Genomic DNA, 11,442 nt, shown 5'->3' on the forward strand with positions numbered 1-11,442 from the left:
TTTGGCTCATGACAGATTGGTGTGTATTTACTGTTACTTATAGCATTCAACTAACAGGTGTGGGTGCTTTCTGAAACTGAAACTGTTAACGCATGGTTGTGGTTTTTCTTGGCATGAGTTTCCGCTAACTGTTTTTACGGAGTTTCACATCTCCTGGGAAAACAATTGATTTGATCTGATATGCTTAAGGTAAGAAAAGTAATCAATAGGCCTTGCGCTGTGCTTTTTCTCTCTGTTCATCTGTGCTTTGTTTGTGTCCTTTCCAAGCTTGACATCTGCATGCTGTTTGGTGTTTCAGAACTGCATACATTTACTAATTCTTTTTTGTTCACATCATAGTTATTCTGTGTTAGTCACCCATTGAAGGTTTTTGTTTGTTTGTTTGTTTATTTCTTTGGGGAGGTGTTTTCATGTACACCTTTCTGTTTGCAAGTCACCTCTGAAAAAGCACAGTGGAAGCATGGAGAAAAGCACTGAACAAAAGAGGTGCTTATTAAGAAAGGAGAAAAACAAAACTTATTTTCCTGGTAACCTCCGAGATGTGGCTCTCCGTATTTGGTAGGGGAAATAAGGTGATGTCATTAATGAAATGTCTCATCAATCTTTTTCAAGAGTGCAACACCCCCTTCCTCTTCACCGCACAGAGTGCCATGGCAACGCTTGCACAAGCTTAATCAAGATTTGCAGAGTGAACTGGAGGCCCAAAGGCGCAAGCAGGACCTTGCTCAGCAGCAAATTCGGACGTTAAAGAGAAGCTACACCGATGCCCAGGACGCTGTAGACCGCCACGAGGCTGATATTCAGGCTCTGCAGGGTAAACTAGCATGTGCAATGGCTGAAATCTTGGCCAGTGAAGAGGCTGTGGCCCGAATGCGCAATGAGCTCAAGTTAGAGCAGGAGCGTTCAAAGGAACAAGAAGTAGAAAATGGAAAAAGTGAGGCCACCCTACGTGCCCAGCTGAAGGACAGTGAGGACAGACTCCGTGAAGTAGAGGCCTGCCTCTTAGAGAGGAACCAGGCTCTCAGGCACCTCGAGCACCAGCAGGCCCTGCAACGAGACCACATTAGAGAGATACAGAGGTTGCAGGAGAGGCTGCAAGAGGTGACTGCTCGACTATGTGCTACTGAGGAGGGCCAAGCTTTGAAGGAGGAGCGCCTGAGGAAGGAGCAGCATAGCATGCAAGAGAGTCATGAGAGGGAAAGACAGAATCTGTGCAGAAAATTAACTCAGGCTGAAATCGCCCAGAAAGAGATGGAGGACAATCTGCTTGAGGCCGAGCAGCAGGTAGAGGCTCTGTTGAGAGGGAGGCGCTCCTCCGGAGGCAAAGAATGCAGTGAGGAAATGTTGAAGTTACAAGAGGAACTGACTCATAAGATTGACATGGTTGAGTCACTGAGGGAGAGCGTGCGGAGGCTGGAAGAAGAGAAGAGCCACCTCACTTGCCGTTGTCAGGAGCTTATCAACCAGATAGCAGAAGCTGACCGTGAGGTGAATAAGCTTCGCAAATGTCTGGAAACTGAAGAGGCTGAGTACTACACGCTGGAGCAGTCATATGATAGGGCTACCCAGGAGTTTCAGAAAATGAGTCAGTTCCTTAGAGAAAAAGAGGAAGAGATCCGGCAGACTAAGGAGATGTATGAAAGGCTAGTGGAACGCAAGGAAGAGGACCTAAAAGAGGCACTTATTAAAATGACAGTACTTGGCAGCAGCTTGGAGGAAACAGAACAGAAGTTGCAAGCAAAGGAGGAGTTTCTCTGTCAAATGAGTCGGAGCCTCTTAGAAAAGGTTGAGCCCTGTAGTGCTGAAAAGGATCTGCAAGCCAAGCTTGTGGTCGCAGAGGACCGTATCGCGGAGCTCGAACAGCATCTCAATGCCCTGCAGTTGGGCTATGCTGACCTACAAATGGAAAGACGTAAGACCCCAGAGCTGAGGAAAAAGGGAAGGGTTAAAACATCAGCCTCCATATCACCAAACACAGAACTTTCTCTTTCCTTTAACAATACATCCAAGTCAGAGAACGCCCCAGATGATCAGGAGTCTCTAGCTAAGAGATCAAGGATACGTTTTTCCAGTATTCAGTGCCAAAAATACATTAGCTTAGAGGGCCTGGTCACGGGCCAAGCAAGTAGTGGTCATGTGGAGACAGGACAAAAAGATGACCAAGATGTAAATGAAGACATTGGTTTAACCGGAGGAAATATCTCCTCTGATATGCCGCATACCAGTGACCCAGAGAAGTTTATCTCCATCATACATTCCCTCGAAACTAAACTGCTTGCCACTGAGGATAAGCTAAGAAACCTCACGCAGAATCTAGAAGAGCAGCAATCCACCCAAGTAGACGACATGTCCAAGATTGATGTACAGATGACAGAAACAGACCATCACCCAGAGAAAGAGTTGAGTTGTGGGATACAGAGTAGTTGTCTTGCCAATAAGCATTATGGCAAGGCCCTGATGTGCGTTGAAAAGAGTCGAGAAAAAGTCAGGGTTATTCTCGGTGGTTCTCATACTTCCACTGGTTCGCAGTTGCATTCATTGTCGGAGATAGAGAGCGATTTGTTCAATGCATCATTGTACATCCAACAAGGACAAAAGACGTTGGAAGAACAAACACCAGCTGTCCATCAGAATCAAACCCCAGAGACTCGAGATAGAGAAGCTCTTCAGCTCTTTGCCAAAACCTTGTCTTTTGAGGCAGTAATTTTGAATAAAATGGCTTTATTGATACAAACGTCAAAGTCTGACATTCTACATGCTCTTGCAGAGATATGGGAAGACATCGACAACATTAAAAAGAGTGACAAAGATTGTTTGGCTATAGTTTATGCTGATGTCTTGACCAGGAAGCTGATGTTAGAGAGTGCGTTCTGGAAGGAGTTGGAGAAAACTGAGGCAGATGTTGCAAAATGCAAAGAGGGCAGTGCGTCAGCTGATGTAAATGATGCCACAATCTTTAACACCTTCATTAAAGCAGAACTAGTCTACTCTATTCAAAACCTTAAGCTTTGCTATGAAGAGAAATTCAAAATACTGAAAAGGGAGTTGACTGAAGCTCATACGAACCTAAATCAAAGGGAAATGGCTCTGAAAGCGATTATTGAAGCTTCCAAAAGGCCTGATTTGAAAAATGTAATAAAGGAAGTCAAAAATAACTTTGGCTTTAATAAACAAAGGTTAGCTGATGTTCAACCCCCTGAACTTGCTCCTTACATGGAGCAGATTGAAATGGAAGTAGCCAGAGACTTGGCTGAGAAAATTGTAGACAGACACTTGGCTGAAGAAATGCCCTCTTGTGGTGTTGACTCTATTGATACGCTGCAAAATGCACATGACAATCTGGCCAATGAGCTTCAGCGACAAGCAGCAATCCTCCATAAGTACGCTCAAGAGATGGAAGGTGGTGAAACCCATCCGGGGCTGGCTAAAATGATCCGGGCTCTTTTTGGGCAGCAAACCTCTGAGAATTTCTCTAGTACCTCTCTTTGTATGCGTGAAGCCCTTATTCAGGCTCAGGTGGCTTATGTGGCATGTAGATTACGGGCAATGCATGAACAAGACTTGGGTTGGTGCAAACAGACAGGTCAGAACATGGATGCGCTTGTCCAGCAGCATGCGCACAATGTCAGTGCAATCCAAGAAAAGTTTGAAGCATCCTTACAGGAGGAGCGCCTGAGTTTCACGCAGACAGTGGCCACTCTTGAAATGGAGAACCAAACCCTGAGGAGTGAGATAGGCAAACGTGTGAATCAGCTCTCCCAGCAGCAGGAGCAACTGGTCCTCCTGGAGGAACACTACCGGAATGACACTGAAAACCTGAATCAGATGCACAAGAAAGAGCTACAGCGAGCAGAGCAAGGCTGTGCTTCAACAGAGCTGGCCCTCATTGAGACATTGGCCGACAGCCAACAGAAGTTAGAGGTTCTGCTGGTGGACATGGATACGATGAAGGAGCAGCAACAGGGTCATGTGAAGAAACTGGAGGAGCAGTTTGAACAGAGGATCTGTGAGCTCCAGCACATCCACACAGAGGAGATGGAAAAGTTACATTCCCAGTATGTTGAAAACATTCAGTGTCTCAAAGAGCACCTGAAGGTCAAAAAAGGTCCTGAGGTTTCACAATCGCTACCGTGTGATGAGGCCATAATGCCAATGGAAGAGGAGGAGCAGGGGAAGGGGGAAGATGCTCAAAATATGTCCGAGGTGGACTCAATGGTGGTTCTCAAGGACCGGATCCAGGAGCTGGAGACTCAGATGAACACCATGAGGGACGAACTGGAGAACAAGCACCTCGAAGGAGATGTGGCCAGCCTGAGAGAGAAATACCAGAGAGACTTTGAAAGTCTTAAGGTTTTTGCTCTTTCAATATTTTGTTAGTTTTATTTTTTTGTGTCAGTGATAGACTAGTAGATAAATAGAGGATTATTTTAATTAACCTGTTGCTTTTGTTCGTCAATCAACTAATATTCAATAATCACTTGGAGTTGGGAAATGGTGTGATTTCAGAATAACCGCAAACCTAAATCAATATGTGTGCAAACTCTAAAATAATCGTAATCAGAGCTCTTAGGGATGTCCTTCTTGCTTTTTTCGTTGTCTTTCCTGCAATATACATATTTAGCCTTTTAGCCACGTTAGCTGTGTGGTTCTAGAAATTGTCTTTTCAGTTCACCTTTTTGTTCTAGACTGAGAAATTGGTAAAAATCAGATGCTATGAGCCTTAATATAGGTAGAGTATATTTAACAATAAATGCGTATATAAAAACTTTAATTTCACTGAAGAATGTAAAGAAAATGTGTATTTGTTTGTATTTTACTAAAAACATATTTCATATTTTGCATTAATTAAAATTCTATATATTCAGTTGTATTTTATTTCCTCTTATATGTAGTTATTTATAATAAAGGTAATAGTTAAACTGTATAATACCAATCCTCAATTATAATTACTTTTTCAATAATTTCTTTTAATATGAGGGTTTGATATAAACATCTTAACTTTTAATATATATATTGGCCATTATATCGGTATTGGAAAAAATCTATATATTGCTTGGGCTCTAAATATAAAACTCTATATTTGGAACGTAAAGCCTGTGTCACAGTTTGAACACTTCACATGATATAATATATTGTATGATGTCTTGATTGTCTTTGAATACTATAAGTGGAAAAGTTGCCGACAATGTGGATCTGTTTAGACCAGTGAATTATTATGGGACATCCTTAGAAGTTTAACATTATGAAGCAAAGGAATCAATTACAGGTTGACAGCACTTAATCACACTCAGACAATTAAATATCCAACATGTCTCATTTACTTCCTATGTTGTCTCTTCATTCGGGCATTACTGACATACCATTTCCCATATTCAAAACTAGAGGGAAGTCTGCTCTATAACCGACAAAAGTGCAGCCTCGCTTGATTAGAATTTAACTGCTTTAACTCGCTATCTTTAACATAGCTGGGTTTAAAATCATAAAAAGGCTTGCATGGCTCCTGTCACTGATTTTGCATGACACACCATGTAGTGAGCTAGTGCAGTAATAGATGTTGCACTGAATCTATAGTCACAAAATAGAATGCAGGTGTTGTATTGTGTGCACAATGAATTATGTGATGAAAGAATCTGGACCCTTTGGATTTGTAGGCCACGTGTGAACGTGGGTTTTCTGCAATGGAAGATACCCACCACAAGGTGATAGAAGACATCCAGAGGCAGCATCAGAGGGAGATCTCCAAACTCCTGGAAGAGCGAGAGAGACTCTTGGCTGAGGAAACTGCTGCGACAATTGCTGGTAAAGAAATGAATTCTACTACCACCCATAATTTCTGTGGTTGAAACAAGGCTGTCATACTCTAACTGAATGTGGGTGATCGATCTTCACTGCAGCTATCGAAGCTATGAAAAATGCACACAGGGAGGAACTGGAGAAGAACCAGCGCTCCCCACTGAGTGGACTGAACTCTGACATCGATGAGCTTCGCTTACAATACGAGTATGTTATTTTGACAACTATTATTAAATTTAAATGAGAAGCACAGTGTGAAAAGAGCAAACATGTCGTTTTAACTTTTTCTTTGAATACAAAGTATAAAAGATTCAGGCATTTATGGGTAAAGTTGAAAGTCAAACCCTTAAACTGAGAGAATTTTTGTCAGTAACTATTTATGGTTTAGGTGAACAATCAAACAAACCACACAGCCTGTTAAGTCTGTTGCTGTGAGGAAAACTGCCATAACTTGATCTTATGTCTACATTTTTAAATGGGTTTTGGGAAAATCCTTTAATTAGGAAATGATCCATCCTCTTTTATCCTGAGAAAAACTATAAACACATGAGGTAAATATCAGACTCCAGCTGATCTTCTGATGCTGTGATTGTCCAGGGAGGAGCTGCAGTCCATCCAGAGAGAGCTGGAGGTGTTGTCCGAGCAGTACTCTCAGAAGTGTCTGGAGAACGCTCACCTGGCCCAGGCGCTGGAGGCCGAGAGGCAGGCCCTCAGGCAGTGTCAGAGAGAGAACCAGGAGCTAAATGCTCACAACCAGGTTTGAATACACATACATGCAAATACACATATGAAAACCATCACTGTCCATAGAGATGCAGAGTAATGTGTTTCTGTTTGGCAGGAATTGAATAATCGAATGAGTGAGGAGATCATCCGGATGCGCTCCTGTTACAGCGGTGAAATGGCGCTGTCACCACTTACCCAAGGCAAAGATGTGTATGAACTAGAGGTTTGTGCACACACACACACACACACAAATACTATTGACTTGCTCTTTCATCTCTTTAATCTAATTGGGTGTCTTTCTCCATCTTGTAGGTGTTGCTACGTATTAAGGAGTCGGAGATCCAGTATCTTAAACAGGAAATCCACTCTTTGAAAGATGAACTGCAGTCTGCTTTAAGGGTAAGAAAAACGAATGTATTTACTGAAGCCATGTTACCTCTACCCGTTTGTCTTTTAACCAAATACAAAAAAATCATTAACCTTCATTCCACCAGGACAAGAAATATGCCACAGACAAATATAAGGACATCTATACAGAGCTCAGCATAGTGAAAGCAAAGGCTGACTGTGACATCAGCAAACTGAAGGAGAAACTGCTCATTGCCACGGAAGCTTTAGGCGAGAAGACGGTCGATGGAACAGTCACATCTGGATACGGTACAGAGAAATTTTTTTTTTTTATATTATTATTATTATTATTATTATAGCACTGGTTGAATTAAAATAACTCAGATTTAATTTCTCATACCAAAGTTTATTATCTTTATTTAGAAATTAGACCATTTATGAGCGATGTCATGAAACTTCTGACACAGAGAATAACTCGTGTAGCTGGAAATTACACTTCATACGATAATTCTTGAGGTAAATGATGATAGTAACATTAATTTCTTTTTTTTTTTTTAGATATCATGAAATCAAAGAGTAATCCAGATATCATAAAAAAAGAAAAATCGGCAGCCTCCAGGCAACTGAGAGGCATAAGGTCAAAGGTGAGTTGTTCTTTTGCTGGTTAATGGCATATTTTTTCAAATTCAAACCAACACACTCTAAAGCTACCATGTCAGTTTGCTGTGTGTGCGACATTGTGTATCCAGGTTGTGTTGTGCAGACTTGTCACACATGTGTTCCACAATTGTTGATCAGGACGCTGTCAGTGAAAAGACCCATTAGTCTGTCATCTGTCTGTTCTGTCCATCAGTCTGTCACTGAACAGGTCTCATGGGATAGCTGACACTCCCATTGCGGGGTGATTCCCCCCCAGTCCCACCCCAAGACGTGCTGTAGGTATAGCATGATGTAGAGCAAAGCATGCCCTAACCCCCCCCTCGCATGATCTCCCCCATCCTCACCCAACTTTGTCCCAGCCTGCACCACCAAAGCTGACTGTAGTGCCCCCCCCCCCTGCTCAGTTGAATATTACCAACAGTTCTTAGTGTGTCAGGTAAAAACCTGCATGGTTTAATTCCTCCTCTGCACAGGATTTCCAATTGGTTGACAAATAAACTTTTGGGGATTTTCACCACAAATTGGATGAGAAAATCAAAACCTCTTCAGTAAATATCAATGTATAGCGAGTTAGCTTAGCATGTACACTGGAAAGGAAGGAAGCAGCTATTGCCAGGTTAGATCATAGACAGCTTATAAAGATGAATGATCTTCTTCTTTATCACTGAAGGAAATATTATGAGATCAGGTAAATAGGTTTGGTAGGTGTCAGAGGATTACGTCATCTTCCTGATGACTCCTTTTGTTTGTCTGTTTGTGCGTCTTTAAATCAGTGTTTGAATTTGTGTTGAGCTCTTATGTGGCATGACCGTATTCCTTCCTAACCACCTTTTCCTGTGCGTCTTACTGTTTGACCTAAAGTACAGTTTGTCATCCAGAGCAGAGAAATCTGTGGGCTCAACAGGTTCTTAAAACACAAAGTGTGTGGTGTTGTCTGAGTGTGTTTTTGTGTTTTTTTTTTAATACCTTTCTTTTGCCCACATGTGCCCTCACCATCTGTTAAAGATAATTCACTTTCCTCTCCGTATCCTCCACAGAGCCTGAAAGAGGGACTAACTGTGCAGGAGCGCATGAAGCTTTTTGAGGCAAAAGATTCCAAAAAGATTTGAACATCAAGAATCTGAAGTTTCTCTTTCCTCGTCTTGGTTTCTGGTCCGAAAGAGCAGCATCAACTGAGAGACAATTCTTCACAAAGGTCAATTCTGAACATGGACCTGCTGCTTCCATGCCTTTGATAAGTTGTCATTAGTTTGATTGATTTTTTTTTATTAATATAAAACAGTTTTATTGAATAAATCCTGTGTTAGATATCTTTAAAGAATATATAGATGTATAATCTGTCCAAACTGGAGATGTGTCAAATAAGCTGTGAGAGGGATTCACGACAACATTTTTATTGATCCTCCAAAATGCCAAAACAGCCAGCAGTACACAGTATAAGTAATAATATATATTTCCCAATATGAATTAAGTATCTGCTGTATTTTATTATTGTTACATTTTCTATATCTAATGATTTTAAATGTGTTTAAAGTTGCACCAGTTGTGTTGTACATAACTACTGGATATATGTCAGAGTATGGTTTGCTGTTGATCGTTGGGGCATCTGCTGTATTATAACTATGGTTTGACTGGTAGTGGAGAAACAATGTGATGCTTAACTTGCTTGTGTATGAGAGTTTTATAGGAAACAAAAAGATGGAGTGTCTGTGTGTGAAGGGGGAGAGGGGGGGGTGGGATTGCACTTATCACTTGACTACTTGAGGAATCTTTTTTTTTTTCTCCGTCTCAAATCGGTGTAGTGGCATTGAGTCGATTATTGCAGTGCAACCAAACATCCTGACTTCTGTAGTGAACAGCCGTGACTTGTTAGTGATACTGGATTTCTTTAAACCTGAATTTGTGTTTGCTCAGTTTTGACTTATGATGTGAGAGGATATCATCTCATATAAAAACCAGTTGGGACTTTGCATGACTGTACAGAAACTGCAGAATGATCACGTTGCCTCATTTTCCTACTTTCATGCTTTAGTGTGGAGCTCTTTGACACTTATTAAGCTTGGCTTTGCAAGTCCTACTGCTTAGGTGTTGAGATTGAAATGTTTTTACTGTAAGCGGCAGTCTTGAAGCACTTGGCCCAGTCCCTGACCTCCCACTGAAATCTAGTCGTGCCTCAACTGAGTGAAGAATATAAACATCCATAAAACCTGTGCAGCTATGGATACACACTGTATAGTATTCAAACCACGCCTTGTATATATATATATGCCACACAGACGACATCTGTGTTTTGTTTTAAACTTGTACCTTGCTCACTAGCTCTATATGAAATATATATATATGAATATTTTTTATTTTCATTTGAATGTATAACGTCAAATAAATGAAGTGTTTGGAAATCCTGCAGTTGCTTTTTTTTTCTTTTTATACCTGCGACAGCCAGGGGCCGGAGGTGTTATGTTGTCGTCCGTCCCTTGAGGGAACTTCTTCAAATTTGGTACAAACGTTCTTCAAACAAATGCTCACTTGGACTCGAGGATGACCTTCTAATCACTCTGTCGTTTTATGTATCGTTTTGATTGTGACATACATTTATTATTTGTAATGAATTTGAACTCTAATAAAAAAACTGAATATATCCTGATCACAATTTGGTGGTTAAAGGTCAGTCACATTGACCTGACAAACCCCCTTTTTGCCTCGTGAATGACTTATCTTAAGAACCCCTCAGTACATTCACTGCCTCAATATAAATCTGAGATACTTTTACTTCACTTGAGTGTCTCCATTTCATTTATCTTTCTGTCTTTGTTTTAGCTTTTTGTTTTAGACTTGTATCAATGCTGCTGACAGTAAATTAGCAAAACTCAGATGGTTTCAAATCTTTTGTCCACAGGAGGGCGCTATCAGCAGGTCCTGGCTTCACTTCAGCTACAGCACAAAGCCATGCTGCTGTCCTGCCTGGTGTTCTGCTCATAAACTAATTAGCAACTTTAAGATCCTATTAAGATATTAATCCTAAATTCATGTCTGACGCTGAACTCATCATATAAAACTTAAGAATTAAATCTTGCGCTTATAAAGCACTGGAGGATCTAAAAGATTATAAATAAACAATATAAATAAAAATATTTCTACTGAAATTTCTACTAAATATTACATATTTAAATATTTGCCATGGTGTACAGAGTCGATCTATGTATAGGATGCGTTAAACGTTTCGAACTTACATATAGGCTGCTGTGTGTGTGCGTGAGAGAACTTGTTTATTTCCCTATTAGGATTTAAAACCGGGAGCCACTGTACTTATGGGGTCCATCAGCTTAGTGGGGACCAAACTGCCGTGCCTCGCTTGAAGGTTACAGTTTAGAGGGACTAGGTAAAATAAATCAACTGTGTCCCCATTGATACAGTAAGACTAGGATGTGTGTTTGTCTATAATATGTAAAACACCTTCAATCCTAAATATTTATTTCAAAATTGTTGTTAGAACAGAGGCTTATTTTTTATGATTATTTGTAATAATTCCGATATTTCTGATATTTCAAATCTAAATCAAAGGAATAAAGTAAGAGGTGCTTTGACATCTTCAGGCTCGTTGTCCTGTGGAGGCTCTTCTGGTCCTGGCAGCTGACCTTTGCAGCTGCATCTCGACTGTGTGAGAGAGTGGTGACGGGACCAGGGGACGTACCACTCAGCACTGGGTGCCCCTCCTGGGGGCAGACAGGTAGTCGGGCCCCGGGGTCCCTGACCTTTACAGGGGGTCTGTTGGATTCAGGAGCAGAGACACAGGTAAGTCCACCGACGGTGACTTAGCTTGAGGAGCTAGTTCACCTTTAGCATCGCCGACTCTGTCAGGGCCGATAGAGGAGAGTGAAGTGGAGCTGCCACTGTGGATCTGTTTCTCTATTATAA

At 41.2% G+C, this 11,442-nt stretch overlaps 1 protein-coding gene across 10 annotated transcripts in view; it reads left to right on the forward strand.

Moving 5' to 3' along the window:
* si:ch73-103b11.2 (early endosome antigen 1) overlaps positions 1-9,927 on the forward strand; it is a 48,233-nt gene extending 38,306 nt beyond the window's left edge. For 6 of the 10 annotated variants that reach the window (XM_034570080.1, XM_034570078.1, XM_034570082.1 and 3 more), the window contains 9 exons: positions 613-4,350; positions 5,652-5,799; positions 5,895-6,000; positions 6,391-6,550; positions 6,635-6,742; positions 6,832-6,918; positions 7,014-7,185; positions 7,426-7,511; positions 8,565-9,927. In XM_034570080.1, the coding sequence (XP_034425971.1) occupies positions 613-4,350; positions 5,652-5,799; positions 5,895-6,000; positions 6,391-6,550; positions 6,635-6,742; positions 6,832-6,918; positions 7,014-7,185; positions 7,426-7,511; positions 8,565-8,636 (4,677 nt within the window). In that variant the 3' untranslated portion in view covers positions 8,637-9,927. Of the gene's footprint in view, positions 1-612; positions 4,351-5,651; positions 5,800-5,894; positions 6,001-6,390; positions 6,551-6,634; positions 6,743-6,831; positions 6,919-7,013; positions 7,186-7,425; positions 7,512-7,720; positions 7,803-8,564 lie in introns of all 10 variants that reach the window. The other 4 variants (XM_034570079.1, XM_034570088.1, XM_034570081.1 and 1 more) reach the window with 3 other exon arrangements.
* Positions 9,928-11,442: the final 1,515 nt, after the last annotated feature.

The sequence above is a fragment of the Hippoglossus hippoglossus genome, chromosome 19 (genome assembly GCF_009819705.1).
Source record: "Hippoglossus hippoglossus isolate fHipHip1 chromosome 19, fHipHip1.pri, whole genome shotgun sequence".
Lineage (NCBI taxonomy): Eukaryota > Metazoa > Chordata > Actinopteri > Pleuronectiformes > Pleuronectidae > Hippoglossus > Hippoglossus hippoglossus.